The 17159-nt window shown below is 38.7% G+C and overlaps 1 protein-coding gene and 1 long non-coding RNA gene across 4 annotated transcripts; both read right to left on the bottom strand.

The window, feature by feature from the left end:
• Positions 1 to 429: 429 nt before the first annotated feature.
• LOC121059709 lies at positions 430 to 2636 on the bottom strand. The gene is made up of 2 exons (XR_005814611.1): positions 2559 to 2636; positions 430 to 957 (listed from the first exon to the last, which is right to left on the bottom strand). It is a non-coding gene; the product is annotated as an uncharacterized LOC121059709 (long non-coding RNA).
• A 3954-nt stretch (positions 2637 to 6590) lies between these two features.
• On the bottom strand, positions 6591 to 16929 carry LOC121059694 (sulfotransferase 1C1-like). Of its 3 annotated transcripts, XM_040536816.1 has the most exons (10): positions 15562 to 16929; positions 13625 to 13780; positions 13163 to 13258; positions 12500 to 12677; positions 10673 to 10810; positions 9303 to 9400; positions 8897 to 9023; positions 7586 to 7680; positions 7210 to 7390; positions 6591 to 7058 (listed from the first exon to the last, which is right to left on the bottom strand). In XM_040536816.1, the coding sequence occupies exons 4-10, from the start codon at positions 12669 to 12671 to the stop codon at positions 6946 to 6948; spliced, it is 924 nt and encodes a 307-aa protein (XP_040392750.1). In that variant the 5' UTR covers positions 12672 to 12677; positions 13163 to 13258; positions 13625 to 13780; positions 15562 to 16929; the 3' UTR covers positions 6591 to 6945. The 3 variants fall into 3 exon arrangements, with proteins under 3 accessions (XP_040392750.1, XP_040392760.1, XP_040392769.1); XM_040536826.1 differs by lacking the exons at positions 13625 to 13780; positions 15562 to 16929 and having other exon boundaries at positions 13163 to 13329; XM_040536835.1 differs by lacking the exons at positions 12500 to 12677; positions 13625 to 13780; positions 15562 to 16929 and having other exon boundaries at positions 12744 to 13174.
• Between the last annotated feature and the right edge of the window lie 230 nt (positions 16930 to 17159).

Here is a 17159-nt window from a genome sequence, read left to right as displayed (position 1 = left end):
AGCCATTTTCCTCCGTAGTTGGTTGCGGGGAGCGATGCCCAACAATGTTTTCAGACTGCACACGTTTCTTCCTGTAGTCATGCAAGCACGTTTGGTAATGCTTGAAATGTTTCTCCTGAGAAGTTATTGATTTTTAATGAGAAGTTGCTTGGGAGAAAAGAGTTTAGGCGCTTTGTTCTATTTACAATTCACCAGGTAGATATTGGATGGCACTGAATTAATTGTGGTGCCATGAGAGAATGTCTATTGTTTTTGTAAAACCTCATGTTAGGCAAAATGCTGCTCTCGCAAGAATAATTTATATTTTTACAAGTCTTCCTATTGTCATTCTTCTTTTAAAATGCAAATGACAAATTGTGACTAAAGGCAGAAAGGTTGTTTGTGTATATCTCAGAAAGCATTTCCTTGGTGTTTTTTTTTTTTTTTTTCCCCATATGCATTCACCGTACATAATGTATGTTTATTGTATATTGTAACATAAGCAGGCAAGCAGTTGTGGCAGGAGCAGACAGTTCCTTGTTACAGAATTACAGAATCACAGAATCATCTAGGTTGGAAGAGACCTCCAAGATCATCTAGTCCAACCTCTGACCTAAGACTAACAAGTCCTCCACTAAACCACATCACTAAGCTCTACATCTAAATCTTGTTCTCACAGAGGTTGCTGGCCAAGAACAGATCTCCACAACCAAACCACCAGAAGCTGCTTTTCCACAACTTCCATCCTTACACTCCTCAGAAGTCCCACTCTTTCCTCGTCCACTTTGGGATGCTCTGAACTGGGTACCCAGGCCTGTGGTGCCACAGCCTAGGGTGGAGGTTTCATGCAACTTCAAGAAGAGCCTTTCTGGAGAGAGTCTTTGCCAAACCATCTTGTAACCATAGTATTTGATCCTAAACTATGCCATACTGCACGGCTCAGTCCTTCCAGGTCCGTCTCTGACTGAAGCTGGATGTCTGGAGAGAACATTATAGAAAAGCTTAGCTGTTTTTTTTTGGAAAACCACTGAGAAAGCAATGTTTCTGTAAATGCATTCCTGCCGTCTATCCTCTGAAAATATGTGTTATGATCCAACTCTTGGGTCATCTCCTGACTATGCGGAAAATGATTTTGGAGATTGGCCAAGGCAGATACACAAAGGTTTTTCTGGTCTCTTTGTACTGAAGAGATTGAACTACTGGCTCACTCATCACAGGCAGACACCACCTGTTTCTAGCTGGAGGCACTCAGCCCCTGACAGAGCTCCCTGCTCCTGTAGGGTATGTGTTTTTTGGGCCAATCCTCACTCTGACCCCCCTTCATTTTGTGCAAGAGGTCTTAGCTACATTTGGCAAATAAAATAGTCTTGACGGTCTTTCATTTGGGTCCTAAATTGCAACAGCAATTGGGAAGCATTCTGTATAGGGAGTAGTAGCAGAATAAAATAGCTCTTCCTAAAATAAACAAAACAATAAGCATTGAAGATTTTGACTGTTGACTGTTTCAATTTGTTACAACCAAGTATTTCTTACAGTAAAGTTGCTTCATATTTCTTGGGGAAAATGCTGATTCATACCTGCAATAGTCTTACATAATTTTCTTAAACAGATTGTGAATCTTATCTATCCAGAAGGAGCCAGTAAAATTACATCTATGCAGCTAATTTGGGACCAGATAAGTGAGAAAAACAAGAATAATTTATGTGTTCTGTGTATTCTGTAATTTTATTATCTTTGTAAAGATAATTAGTTCTCATTTTTTAAATAGCATTGTTTATGTAAAACAAGATTGCCAGGAGGTTTATGAGATGTGTTGAGGCAGAGGATAACAAACTTTAAATCCTGCTTTCACTGAAAGGCCAAGTTCCACAGGACTGCACTAAAGCAGTGTAGAAATGTTTGTTCAGTAGCATTGGAATTATTAGACCTGCAGGAATGTTCTGAAGATAACAAAATGAGAAAATTACTGTAATTTTGCACCTGAGGAATGTTTCCAGCTTGCAGAGCTAATGCTTTAAATATTTGGCTCTGTAGAATCTGACTTTCCAGCCAGTTCTGTGGATCACAAACTTTCCTTTGTGAACCACTCTGGGCAAGCTAACTTTCTTGCTTTGAGTTACTTCTGTGGCTTCTGTACATGCAAAATTAGTATAAAGGAAGGCAGGGTATGAATTTACAGTCTGTTAACTATTCACCCCTGTTTGGCAACTTAAAGTATTCTCCCTGCCCTGTGCAAATGAACCATAAATTCTTTGGCCATATTGACGTGGGTTTGGGTTTAGCAGGTTCCCCCTGTAATGGAATTGTAGAGACTGAAGATAAAGTGAATTAAAGAGGGTGTGAAGGGGGAGGCTATTCTGAATGCTTGTAAGATGCAGGGACAGTGTTGACCTCTGTATTTATCTCTAAACTACTTTATGTGTGAAGGGTTTTGTTAGGTATTAAAAAAAAAGTTTATGTAGCTCTTAATTCTGCTGTGAAATTGCAGGAGATGAGAGGTGCAGAGTCTGGTGTTCTATTACTAAACTGCAAAGCCCACCAAGCCTGTTTAAAGGTTAGCATTAAACAAGGAAACTAACATTTTGTTAGAGCTCCAGGGGTTGGGTCTGGCTGTAGAAGACTGTTCCATTGTTGACTGAACGTGAAAGCTCTTCGAACTGCAAACAGAAATAGTAGCAAATATAGATCACTGTGGGTTATCGGCACAATAACAGGTTACTGTGAATCAAGAGGCCCAATTTTAACTTTTTAAAAAAATTAATTATTTTCCTTATTTTTAGATATCCAGCCTGAGACCCTACTTATACCTGTATTGCCCCTGCCAGAGAAGGACCCCGAGTGGCCTGCTTTTGACATAATCCCTGTGTCTCCACAATCAGGTTAGATGACCTGTGAGCCTGTGATTCAACTGTGAGCCTTCATACAGTCTGAGGTCACACTGCTTATAAATACCAACTGCCCTTGCAGCAGCTTGTGCTGAGGCCCTTCTAGAAAATGATCCATGACTGATTTGCCTCTTCAATATTAACCACGGGACACTGCTGCACGACGACATTCCTGGTCCACCTACACAGTGCCTAAGTCTGTGCTTGGTCTGGAGGGCAGACAGAGACAGGTTATCAAGCCTAAGCCCATGGCTTCAGGCCTGGAGGCTTGGTTTGGTTGCATCCTACGAGTACGGAGGGCTAGTCTTTCTCTCTCATTGTGCCTCTAGCCTCCCTCACCTATAGCCTGCACTGAGCCAGGACTTGCATGAATCATCGAAGACAGCAGGAGAGTGGAAGCCTCAGTCCAGGTTTGAAATACAATGCTAGCAAACCTCTGGAAAATTCCAGAATTAATCATTAACCTTGTAAAGATAAGGTTCCTTCTGAACATGTTGACATAAATCATTATAAAAAAATTTATATTGTGTATGTTATAGGCTAAGATACCCTTATCCTATAAAAACAGGACAAGTGGTATAAAAGCTACTCTCTGTCAATGGTCGGTTTCCTACTGGATAAATAATAACTTTCAATCCAAGCATGAAGCAAATCACCTGCAGTACAATTAGTGGAATGTAAAGCAGTGTTCCTCCGTCTTTGAATGCTAGCTAAAAAGATAGAGCAACTTGCTTCTCTGCCTCTAATTTATTTATTTATTTGTTTGTTTGTTTATTTTGAAGCTTGGTGCTTCTCCCATTCTTCTTTGTAAATGGATGCCTTCCACCTGAAAGTAAAATGGCTCTCCTAGTTCCTAAAGACAGTCAAGGTACAGTGAGATCATGACTATCCTAGAATTCATATAGCAATTCCTGGTGAAAACCTCTCTGTGAAAGCAGGAACCTTCATTCATTCCAGCAGGAGGATTTGTTCTGATAGTTGTTAGTGCAGAGCTACAAAACAGGCACATGCAAACAGTTAGCGTGTGTTAATGAACACTGATTTTCAGACATTTGTTAGAGATTAATAACAAAGTTTCTCAGCTATTAAAACTGCAGGTATGCTTAGAAGAGACAAGCGGCACTGAAGAAGTTGTTGTGGGGTTGCATTCAGCTAAACTGACACAAGTTCTATTTAAGCTGACATAGAAGTTGCACCTCTGTAAGAAACTCAGTAAAACCATACTTCTAGGTAACTGGACAAAAATAAAGCACCAGTGTATGTTCAGGGTGTATGTCTGACTGGAGCTCTGTAGAGTTCTATCACCACAGTAAATAGAGAGTTACTTGTTCGCACCAGAAGCTTGACAGTAGTTCAGATTGACATGAAATAATTTAGTTAAATATGTACAATCTCCTTCTGCTGATGCTCATCGATTTACAGTATCAAAATAAATTAAGCTTTTTACCCCCTTAAGTCACTGTTAGTAAACAGTCTTTGTATAACACATCATTTAAAGCTCTTCTGTGCATAACAACTGACAAATATAAAGATATGTAAGTTAAAGGCACTCTAGATGTAGGAACCCTCCAGTTATCTACCCAGAAGCATGCACACAGCTCTGTTGTGATACTGTCATTATAGACACCAAAACACTGGTTTTCAGGCCGACTGGGGGTTGCATGCAACCTATTAACCCCTTTTCCAAACTTTTCCAATAACTACAAATCCACTTATTGTCACTTATAACAATTCATTGTTCCCTGTAGTTTTACGGAGAATTAATATTCAGTTAATAACATATTAAAAATTATGACTGAATCCACAGGTTGATCTGTCTCAGCTGTGCTGGCTTAAGAGGGCATAAAAGGCAGAAACATCCCACTTTTCTATTCCCAGGCCAGCTATGTTTTGGTATAAAGGTTAATATTTCTGTCTTTGAATTTTTATATATATATATATATGCACACACACACACGCATAACATATATAAGGATAATGTCAATGGGATAAGGAAAGACAGTTTTTATTTACCCACACATCCAGTAGTTGTTTCCCCTCTTTCCTTTTTTTTTTTTTTTTTTTTTTTTTTTTCCCTTTTATTGCATTCTCTGACCTGCGGTACTTTTTATGTTTTTTCAGAGCAGCTGAATTCCAGTTGGGTGAAGGTTTACCTAAGGAAGAGAGAACAAAGGTGGCTTAGCCAATATAACTCAAGCCTCTATCACCCTTACCTTGCCACAGCCACCTTCAGCATTTTTGTCCTTCTAATAGATGGAGAGATTTCAAAGGAGGAGCAAATAGGTCATCTATGTATGTGACCTTTTGTACAGCTCAACTTCTAAAATGTCACCCAACTGCTGAGTTAAGCATTTTTTCCATTTACCGATGGCTCCTATGACCCTGAACAAGGATTAGATTGACAAACAGCTGACTCATGTGATTTCATGGAGTGACCCAAGAGAATGAAAAAATGCCATAGAACAGGCAACGCCTTTTCCTCGTTCTGGTGACAGTAAGTTAATAATGAACAAAAACTAGAGAAGCCACAGAAAGCTTCCCAGGCTCATATTTAGTTTTGCTGCAAACAGCAGCACCTCTGCCAGATGATTTTTTCTCAGGTAGTTGGCTTACAGAGACATCTTTTTTATGGAGGCAGGAATCTCCATTCACCTAAAGCCCTCCCAATACCTACGTTTGCACTTGTATAGCAAATGCCTGCTTCTAGTTCCAGTGCTTCCTGCATTTTTAAGGGAAACTCATTGGATTGGGAGCTGACAATGTAACTTCCACATTTAATGAGAAGCCTTTTGTTTGTTTCCAAACTTGATATTGGTGCCCTTTAGAGAACTGCATTCAATTTAGATATTTAGATTAAATCGCTAGCCTGAAATGCTCTGTGTGTGCTGGCAGTGGCTGCTGTTATTAAATCCCTGGAACCTTCCACAGACCAAAGAGAAAATACGCACAGCAAACATTTTGTGTTTAGCTATAGAGACTAAAACAGAATTTTCCTCCGGCTGTGGCAGTCTGTGTAGTTTTCCCTCTGACATTCAGAGGGCAAATGCAGTTAAACAGGAACTCTTCAGAAGTGGATTGGTGACAGTTGTCTATGATAAGAAAGGGCTGTATATTGTTTAAATTAATTTCCTACCAAAGAATGGCTATAGCGCCAGTGCTAATGCTAAGGTATTATGTGATAGTATTGACCAGACCCTATTGCAACTAAAAGTCCTCATTAGGCTGTTTGCATATTTGGTCAAGAGAAGAGCAAAGAAAAGGAGGAAGTGGTAATGATATATTTGATGAACGCATTTGCAAAGGTGAAGAAGAGGCAAGTATATGCCACAGTGACTTTTGTCCTGCTTCATAGCAACTTTTCCAAATATTTACAGAAGTTGGTGATATCCGTTTCAAAAGGCAACAATGGCAAGAGCTTCTTGACTTGATGCAGTAAGGACAACTACCTCCACAGATGGATTACAGATAAACACCTCTATATAGCTCCTTAGCAAGTTTTGTCAATGGAATTAATGGGTATTTGGTGTTTTTGGAAATGTTGCTTTCATCTCAATGACATTTATGATGTCCAGCTTAAAGTAAGGAGAAAAGAAAAAAAAAAAAAAAGGAAGTTATTCTACTTTCTGCAATTCTGTTGCTCTGTTTATACTTGACCACCTTTTAAAATTGTTTATTGTTATTTATTGGTAAATATTTGCACAGCATGGGAATGCCCACACTTTGTGTATTCTTTCAACACTTTTTTTTTTTGTTTTGTTCCTAATTTCTCATTTAAAATTGCCAGGTTGATTTGAAAATGCCAGCTGCAGTTTAACAATGACACAAACTCAAAACATGTCTGAAATATTTTAGTTAATGCTAAAAGTTACTGTGGGAGGGTTGGATGACAAGTATCGAGAGAGGGATTATTTTCTTCAGATAGACCAGTCTAAACTTCCTCATAATTCGGGCACTCTCATCATAATGAAAAATCAGTGGTATGTGAAAGAAAGATATTGAAATATTAGGGACACAAGGAAAAGCAAAATACATAAAATGGAAAGGCCGATAGGTCATAAAGAATAACTCCCATTGCTAATAATCACAATTCGACACGAAAAACAAGAGATGTATCAGCCATTTTCTTGTTATAATCCTCATCAAATTTCTTGTTTTGTGCCACAGTGAAATAATTCTTCCAGTCCCCGACAACTCCTATGGAAAAAAAATATATATATATTTTACCAGTATTTCTTGAAGCCCATTAGCCACAACTTACAAGAGAATTGTAGTTGAAGGGAAGGATTATTTCAAGGCAGAATTATACCAGGAAGAGTGAATTGATACCAGTAATAAACCTCAGTACCTTTTCTCATGAATGGGGAAACTGAGTGATCCATTAATCCCACAAAATCCTTAGTGTAGTTTGCCATGGGATTTTCCTTCATTATCTCAAAAGAGGTGTTATGGATTATCTTGTTAAGAACCTCCTGTTCCAAGTCCTTCTCCATAAACTTCATAATCTTCTGAATTTGTCTCTCTGGATTCTGCAGAGAGAAGAAAATGGGATAAGATATAGAGCGAAGAAAAAGAAGGAAATCCCAGTGTTAACACTACGGTTGTTGCTGGGGTGAGAAGTCTGATACAACTAATGTTATAATAGACAACTGTTGAGTGTAGATAATATCTACTAAACTTTCAGGTTTCAAGAAAAGCTCTATAAACACACATTCAGTCTTTACCTCCTTCATATCTTCATAGAAGAGGTAGAGAATACGGTGCTTGTCTTTTGCCTTCCACCATCCTTTCACATGGTCATACCAGGAGCCCCAAAGCACTGAAAAAGGAGAAGAGCAGCAGCAGTTATAAATGCCCGATCTGTCTTTAGGCACTCACGTATCCTCCATAACCAGTGTCTGCGTGTTTCCTAGCTGGTTTTGAATCACTGTGGCCATGACTGCTGTGCTCTGTACTGAACACAGCCTTCATGCTATTAATCCCTCAGTTATATGGATGCTCAGAGCAGGATTGATGTCTAACTGCGGATGCTTACACCTGAATGAAAAATCTAGGCTGCCCTTTTGATGGAGAGAAGCAGACATTTCCAGAATGTGGCTCATTTTGTTGACTGGATAAAACCGCTTTTAATTTGCCCTGCTTTCAGCAGGGGAGTGGACCAGACAGACACCAAAGGCCCCTTCCCACCTGCATTATTCTATGCTCCTAACTGGTTTAACTATTTAGTGTGCTATCAGAAGTGCCTGTTTCTCTCCAGCAAGTACCGAGATGACTAGCTTGGACAGAGGTTCCTATATTCTAAACGTCTGCACTGGGACAGAGGGCTCACAAGCTCAGCCTGTCAAACACAAGACACAAGGTCTCATTTAGAAATGAGACTCTCATGCTGGTCCAGACAGTGGTGTTTCTAGGCCTACATGGTGGCAAAAAAAAAAAGGACCTATGGAAGTTTTACCGACCCAAACTGAAGACCGTCATCCAAATGACCAGGTTTTTATTTCTTGGATATCAGCATCTCTTTTAGAAGAGGAAGAATCAGTTTCTGGGGTTGCCTGTCCTTAGCTAGATGACTGGCTTTGTTCAGATGCCTGATTTTTAGACAGGTGAATTGAGGTAAAAAAAACTCTCTTATCTCAAATTCATACTGCACAATCTATACAAAATTAAGTTTTACATTCTTGTGTGTCACATTAGAGTACAGCCATTGAGCTGCTGTTCCTTCCCAGCTATCCTCCAAGCAGGTTTCTTTTAACCTTATAGAGAGAAGGGATTACCTTAAAATCATCATATATGTTTTTGAATGGTAGTGGAATAAAAAGCAGCAATTGTTTTTCAAAATGTGAGTTTAAAGATAGGATTCACCTTTTTGGTACTATAAAACCCTCTGAATGAAGCTACTACTAAAACACCTTTAGTGGATATTCTTCCACAGAGTGTCAGCACTGGATTTCAAACTGTAGCTGAAATAGATAAATCAATGTCGTGCATTTTTAAAATGAACAAAATCTCTTATACAACCGATTGCAGTTTATCACCTTTTCCAGCCATGAATTTCTCCATGAACTCTTCCATGGTTCCTGGGTCAGGAAGTGCTTTATTCATTCTGTGGAAATGGTAGTATGACACCAGGTTGTCTTTTGCATTTCTCGCCACATAGATTATCTTTATTGGGTATGAAAATGAGAGAGAGAGACAAAGAGAGAGAGAAATATGAGCTTACACATGGCTGTGACATAGATTTTGGGCCTCTCCTGAGAGAAAACTGCAAGAAAGACTCAGATAACTCAGTCATAACTTCTTTAGTTTCCCACAGACATCGCACAATAAAGGGAAGATAGCTGAGTTTAGTTTTCACAAAGACTCTGGAAATAATATTGAGTCCTGTTTTATATCACTTTCTTTCCAGTTGAAGTAGACTGAGTCCTACCTCTTCAACCTTACCTTACAGTTTTGTTCCCAGAAGGAGGGGGGCACCATCTGCACAGGAAGATGAGTTTTTATAGTTCGTGGAGAAGGCATAGCTTCAGCTAGCTCCAGGCCTATGGAATAACATTTTATGAGAACTGACCTGTTCTTTACATTCTGCTAGCACTTCTTTGCTACTCTCATAGGTGAGATTTTGACTGACTTCTTGAAAGCAATTAGGTAGCAGTGTAACATAGACAACATTGTACCTATGTATTCAAGAAGAAAAGGGAGAACATTAATTCATATCTTCACTTTGCTTTCTTGGGCTCATGTCTAAGCCATGCATCCCGAGGGATAACGATGAGTACTAATTTGTTTTTACCCACCCAATGTTTTTCCTTCACAATATTTAGTGATCTCCTTTTTCTTTGCAAGTAAGAGGTGTTTCTTTTGTTTGTTTGCTTTTTGTTTTTGTTTGTTTGTTTCTCCTAGGATATGAGAATAACAGAGTAGCTGACTAGACTTTCTGGATAGCATGTAAAGAAAAGCTGGGAGAATGATGGATAAAGTTCATATTGTATGCAGAGTAGATTGTGAGTAGTTTTGGATATATGGGAATCCATGAGAATATCTGGGGATATGTGGAGATATGTTATTTCCCCCCCCCAAGTGTCTGTCATGACCTCTCTCATTTATTTGCCAGCATCCTCTGTCAACTTCTATCATTTTTTGTGTCTCTGTTTATGTCAATGCAGTCTGGATTAGAAGACAAAAAGTAGCACTTCTACTGCAGTCATCCAAGCTTTTTGGATTCCAATGTGAAGAGAGTCTGGCTTAATGGTTAGTATGGGATGGGAGTCCTTGCTGGGGGAAGGGTCTTGCAGGGAGCTGTCTTTGCAGAACAGTCAGGCCTGCCAATTCCCTGAATGCCCAGTTGCTTGTTATGATGACTAGACCCTTGAATTTAACAGCAGTTACTCAAAACAATAGCAAACCCACAGAAAACACATCATCCACATTTTGGGAATATATCCAAGACATAGGTTTCCATTCCATATAGCTCCTAGTCACAGGATGGGATTCAGTTTGCACCCGTGTTTCCACGTGATGCCCATCTGCTGCTGTGTTAGGTACTGTATCTATCACACACAGCTTTCAGATGCCACTCTGGAGCCACATGGTCTTCAGCAGGGCCTGTGCCCTATCTGTCAGCCTTGCGTTGGCTTGAGTAGCACTCGATGTTTATGCTAAACCAGATGAACTGTGCCCTGATGCCTGATATAGCGCATAGTACAGGGGCAAATAAAGCAGGACCTTCCCCAGAAAAAAATGTGGCATCAGTTCTGGATGTTTGCTTTGCTTCATTTTGTCTAACATACAAACCTATCCTCTTTGATATTCACCTGAGTAACCATTAGGCGAAGGCTCTGGCATATACCATTCAAGGAAAGGATGGCGTCTGTAAGTACTGGCACGTCTACACTTCTCAATGTCTCCATTTTGTTGAATCATATCCACTATCTCCTGTGTCCATGTGGTACCTGAAAATATCAATGTTTAGATATTTCTCTCAGGGAGAGATGAGAGTCTCTTCTGCTGGAGAACTGAAAGTCAGATGGATGGACTCCATTTCAAAGAAAGAAGGAACAGCACAGCACATGAGTGACAAAATTTAAAGAGACAACCATGGAGAAAAAAAAAAGCATAACTAGGAATGCAAAGGTAATTTCCAAAGACCTGTTTCAGAGATTCTTTTTTTGGACAGGTTTATTCTTGCAAACAGAAAACCTCTCCGCTACTACTCCAGTAATGAGGAAATCTCTGAGATAAACTCACATAATACAATTTGGAGACTGTAGTATTTGAAAACAAGAGTGAAATTCACATATCCCAATTTTCATCCCTCAAAAAATTCAGCTAATATAACTTCTTGTTTTCAAAATTTGAATGAAAAAATGAAATACCTGAACTTTGAGTGAGTAAAAATTTCATACAGTTTGAATGTATGAAATACAGCCATATAAAAAAGTTGCAGTATTTTCAATGTTCCTGTTTGAAATGCATTAATGAATTTTCAGCACAACATTTTACTTCATTTGCCTGAGCTAATGCAACATCTTGTAAGAGATACAGAACTGTGTCCCTTGGGTGCCTTTTTTCCCCTATAGCTGTGGTCACTGGGTTAACTACATCTCGTCTCAGGTACTGTATCAGGTCATCTGGGGAACAGACTAAGGGATATCCTAGAAAGCAATGTGGGCAGGAAACCCAGTCCTTAATATGGTGCTTGAAGTGTGCAGTTCTGGCAGATAGAAAATAATGTCAAATGGACTCCTAACTTTATTTCTTCTCAGTTCAATGGCTGGGATATTTCAATCCAGGCTGATTAAAATAGTATGCTTTTGCTTTCAGTATACTAGAAATAAGTTGAAAGCTTTCAGCAAAATCTATTTTTTCCTACCTTCAAAAGTAATTAATTTTCAGTAATAATAATTTTATGTTATTTTTCGTCTGCTGGAAACAACACTTAAAAATTCTTGCTAATTCAAGTCATTAATTTTTTATGATCATCAAATGTTACCCAGTCTGTTCTTGAATCCTATAAACTGTACATGTTTTTGTTCATCCAAGATTAATATTGGATGCCTGTTATTCATTGTTTTCCTTTATATAAATATAAAGAGCCTAATGAAGAAGAGAAATATTAACGAGTTAAGGGTCCAATTAATACATAAAAATACAAATACCGGATAGCTAAGATTAATGGTGGGTATTTTAATGGCTGAAATTATTAAGTAAATTTGGTTATTTCTTTAAAATAAGTAACCTGTTTCCAGGTATCAGTACTGGTTTACACCAAGTCATTTGCCATATTCATAATACAATTCATACTTGAACGGTTTCTATTATTTCTTAGTGATGATGATTTTTACCAAGCTTCCTTAAATCTTGTAAAAGTTCTATAGTACATTAATATGTATGTATATAATCTAAATCAAAGCAAATATGTAATTAGACTTTGATGGTGTGAACTTCAATAGTAATACACTGATATTATTTCTGCCAAAGAAATCAAAAGTAGGTCACCACATCTGGCAGAGCTTCACATCTTTAAAATATGTCTATTTTGGGATTAAACAAATATCAGTCACAATAGAATAATATAATTTTCCATTCCAATAGTAAGAACTATCTCAAACTTTTCTATTCTATTTCCTCTACACACAAACCTGCTTTTGCATAGGTTGCAATGAGAAGATCGTCAGGTCTGGCTTTGAAGTTCCACACTTGATCCCATATGCTGTATATTGGTTTTGTTAAGGGAATACCTTCCAATTCACACAGCTCAGTTTGGATCATTTCATCTTCCAGATGCAATTTTTCCATTTTATCCAGGGCCATTGTGTTCTGCACGTGGAATGAAAAGCATGGAAATTAATGTTTGCTCTGAAAAAAATACCCAAATTTACTCACCCATTCTCAGGTTCTCTTTTGCTGAATGAATTCCATATCCTCTGATTTCTTTGCCTATGATTTGACCTATTTGGGTCCATATTTAGGCTCCTTAAATCTGGATCTAACTTTAAGAAACGCTTGGCATATTGCTGTTGGTAACTCTCAGCATCTTTAAAAAACACTCCATTTACTCAGATACAGAAAGAGAAAAAAAATACATTCTTTCTAGCTTTAAATATTTTAGCAAACATATTTGTGTAAAGTGCCGACTGTAAGTTAGTGGCCTTTGAAAGGCACAAAAAAGTCATCAGGGATGTGATTCAAAAGAGAACAGAGCCTAAAAGCTCCCACTGGAGTCAGCACATAGGACCCAACCCTTCTTTCTTAAAGAAGAAGAACAGAAACTCCTGATAGCATCTTTTGGGTCTCATACTCACAAAAAATATTTGCAGTGCTTTTCTGTGTTTTGTTCCTGGAGCTTTTCACTCTTAGGATTCTTTGCTGAATATTGGAATTTGTTGCAGATGAATAACCTGAAACAAATAGATGATTAACTAAAGGTTGTTATACATTAATTATTCAAATTGATCTAGTTAAATCTAGTGCTGATCTTGCAGTTTTCCAGTAACTAGTTACTGTTTTCAGGATTTCTCTTGGGGAATATTTTAGCCATAAACTTCAGAGCTCCAGAATCTGGTCAGAGGGAAGTTCTGCTTACGAGGAGACTACACAAATAATCTCAATTACAAATATCAGTCAGAAAAGACAAAAGTCAGATTTCAATCTCAACAGCAAACATTGCCAAAATATTTCCTTTAATTTTCTTATTTACTCACACCTGTTTTCACATAGATTCTGTTGAGCAGAGCAAGCGGTTGAGTTGGTGTCTGGGCACTTACCCAAGAAATTAAAAAAAAAGAAAAAGGAGAAAGAAACTTGGCAGAGAATTTCTCATGCTTGAACGTCCTCAGTCCTGTGCTGTATTGATGACTGTGCACCTGCTTAGATCTTCAGGCAGAAGTAGGATGAAAGCTTGGGTGGAGTTTCTGTTCCTCCTATGAGTGTAAGGAGAGCAAAGGAAGAAATACAACACCAAACAACTCCTGAACATTTTTTTTTCCTGGCTTAGTTTATGACTATATTTTAATCCTGTGAAGGAAAACTACTTTAAATTCTCATGTAAAGTATGATTCTTTGCTGGCAATATTAGGTGTCGGCTAGTACCTCCAACAAGATTATTTTAACTTGTCTGTGTTGATGTCAGTAGTCATGGAATAATTTATTTTTTTTCCTAATGTTTAATCTAAGTTGCTAGAATAGTTTATTATTTGTGAACACCTAAGATCAACAGGACTGAGTGAATTGAAAGAAACTTGGTTCATTTTTCACCATATACTGCACAATGCTCATTTAATAGATGTGGTCAGTTTCATTGCTGGGGCAAGTTGTTTTTGATATAGAGAGTTTTCTACACAGGCTTACTTTTCAGCTAGCATGACTAGGGGATTTGGGATCACTGCATGTGAGGTAATGTTTCTTTATAAAATTTAAGTCCCTGCCTATCTTTATATGAGGTTCTGGGAGAGAAACGGCATGCTGCAGATGAGCCATAAACAGCATAGTAACACTGGCTGCCAAAAGACTGCCAATGTCACTTTAATATCTAGTTCCTTGCTCTTGCAGACATCCTGAAATGTTTGAATGCATTGGGAAAAGCTGTCCTTTTTCTGAGGCAAAAGGGAGGTCACTCCAACTGAACTCGAGCAAGTTTGAATGGAAAACTATTTTGAGACAGCATTGTTATCAGGCATCGCTTCTGTGTTCCACTGAAGGCATGCAAGCACTGTGAGGCCTCAAGCTCCTGTTTGCTCATCCTTTGGGTGGCCAGGCAACATTTTTATCTAAAAAATCTTTCTGTTATCTCATTTTTAAAAGATAATTCATACATCCAAATCAAAGGGGGATGTGGCCATCCTTGCACAAATCTGACCCTTGTATGGTGGGCTAATCAGCAATCCACCCCTCAGTCCACATGCAGTTTACCCTTCCCAGTGAGTTTATAAATTACAGGTTACATTAGTGAAGTGGGCTTTTGTACGAAGCCCAGCAGAGCCAACATGGACTGTTCAAGATCGCTGGTTCTTCAAATATAATGCTTTATATAGGCTCCCAGTACAGAGGAGTACATAGTATTCTTCAAATATAATGCTTTATATAGGCTCCCAGTACAGAGGAGTACATAGTATTCTTCAAATATAATGCTTTATATAGGCTCCCAGTACAGAGGAGTACATAGTAAAACTATGCAGATAAAAGAACGAGGACAGGAAGAGAGAAGGTGAGTGCAGGATACTGCAAACAGAACGAGACAGGTAGGGCAGATGTGCAATTGTGAGAGAGAAGGGGAAAGAGAAGGACAGGGTGATGGCTTTTCCCATGTAAGTCATAGCATACAGTTAGTGGGTCCCCTCCAAGGAGATGGGGACACACACCAAATTGGCAGCATTCCCTATGCAATTTCAGAAAAGGTTTCCAAAGAATCAGGAAACAAGCAAAGAAACTAGGAAAGAAGTCAAAAGACTTCTCAATTGGTTTTAAGCCATCTACTTCATTGGCTTTTTTGGCTCTGACATGATGGTTTTGTTCCGAACGTTGACAACATCAGATCTAAAAAATAACACAGAACAAGCACAGAATATGTTTTAAAGCCTAATATTTCTTTTTCTGTTTTGCACATCATTTTTATGTGGCTGTTATTCTCGAGTTCTGTAGTCAGAGGCCTTGCCCTTTTCCCCACTACAGAAGCCTGTGTTGACTTCACTAATCTTTCTCCTACCTGCACGTGAGGGTTCATTTGTTAATTCAAAATGGTGTTTATGATCCTTCTAGTTATGCAACTATCTTGATCATGCAGTAATCCCCAAAATAAGCCAGCTGAATTTCCTCTCTGAACAAAGAAAAACCCAAGAACTCTTTATCAAGGGGCTCTCCTTTATTGCAGCTGTGAATCTGAGCAGCCTGTGAACAGCGCTCTGTGCCAGATAAGCTCTAATTGGGTCAAAAACTCTACCAGCAGCTTTAAAACTGCTTACAAAGTAGGCAATGGGTGATGGATTTCTCCTGTGGTGAAACAGGGAGGTGAGAGGGGAAAAGCCAGCCCAGAGACTGAGTTTCCATATCAGGATCATATTTTTACTGTGCTCCTCTAAAGACACCAGGCACTGTCTGTGAAGAGCTTCTTCCCAGTTTTCATTGACCTCTTCCTGAGCGCAAACTGCTGGCAGGTGTTTTCCCCTGTAGAGCACACGGGATTTATTTTATTTTATTTTATTTTAGCCTGGCTGAAAATGCTTAGATCTTTATCTAGGAATGGAGAGCTACAGGCAGTTCATCAGAAATAGTAACAGGAGGAGACTGCAGTGTGGCTGATGAGTGGCTGTGAATGAGGGGTATGTTGGGCTGTCCTTGGGAACATTTTTGCTGTATGGCATGGTCAGTGAGGCTGGGTTAGTTGGCACTAGGTTTCATAGTCACTGGGCTTTCAGAAAGGCCAGAAGTCTGTATCTGATCATCCTTTAAAGGGAGTACAAAGGAAGGAGAGATGTACCCTTATCTTAGTTTTGTCCTCATCTCCCTTCCTTGATCTACACGTGGTAAGCCGACAGGTTCTCATTTATCATTGTATGTTAATTGTGTAAGAGTCTCTCACTTAGTTCCGGGTAAAATTCTCTTTTCAGCACACAAAACGATTAATCACAGAGAGACTCAGGAATACAATTGCACAGGATCACCAAAGTCCTCCTGTGGCTGCTCACAATACATACTGGACTGCCTCCACTTCTCCTCAGTCTGAGGATTCATTTTTCCTTTGGCACACTGTCACCGGAGTTGTTTCAGGGATAATGGCACATTTGCACCATTTTCTTACATTTATTTAGTGGCATAGAGTTTCTTCTAATTCTTGCTTGGTGTGAACTGAAAAGCAGAAGTGTATGGCCTGCAAACCCATAGCTATTTGGCTGATTCAGGACCCCATTAATACATGCTGCTGCTGTGCTTTATGGCTTTCCATGCCTATATCGCGCTGCCCTTGACATTAGTATCATTATTAATATGAGCAGGGAGATTCATAAATTAATGACTAGAACATCTGAAGGAGTTAAGCACAGACAGACAGCACTACAGTGGAGTCAAAGCTAGAAGTAATTAGATGAATAAACACATATTTTCTTTTAGCCCTCCAGAGGTTGGATCTGTTTTTTTGTTTTTGTTTTTGTTTTTGTTTTTTCCTTTAAGTGATATCTCCTTTAAAATATTTTTTTTCCCCTATTAAATAGAGCAGATTTGCTTTAGGTTTTCTAGCTTGAAAAAAATGGAAAAAGGATTATCTAAGAAATAAAATATATTTCCAATTAGTATATGAAGCTTTTTTTT

Source organism: Cygnus olor, chromosome 1, assembly GCF_009769625.2.
Source record: "Cygnus olor isolate bCygOlo1 chromosome 1, bCygOlo1.pri.v2, whole genome shotgun sequence".
In the NCBI taxonomy this organism is placed as follows: Eukaryota; Metazoa; Chordata; class Aves; order Anseriformes; family Anatidae; genus Cygnus; species Cygnus olor.
The sequence above is the reverse complement of the archived record's forward strand: the minus strand, read 5'-3'. Positions and strand labels throughout refer to the sequence as shown.

Bases quoted from the DNA above. Each gene is read 5' to 3' on its own strand.
- LOC121059694 (XM_040536816.1), bottom strand. From the start codon at position 12,671: ATGGCCCTGGATAAAATGGAAAAATTGCATCTGGAAGATGAAATGATC. The intron at 10,811-12,499 runs GTTTGTGTGTAG...TGATATTTTCAG, and splicing joins TGCAACCTATGCAAAAGCAG to GTACCACATGGACACAGGAG. The intron at 9,024-9,302 runs GTAAGGTTGAAG...TACCCAATAAAG, and splicing joins TCTGGGAACAAAACTGTAAG to ATAATCTATGTGGCGAGAAA.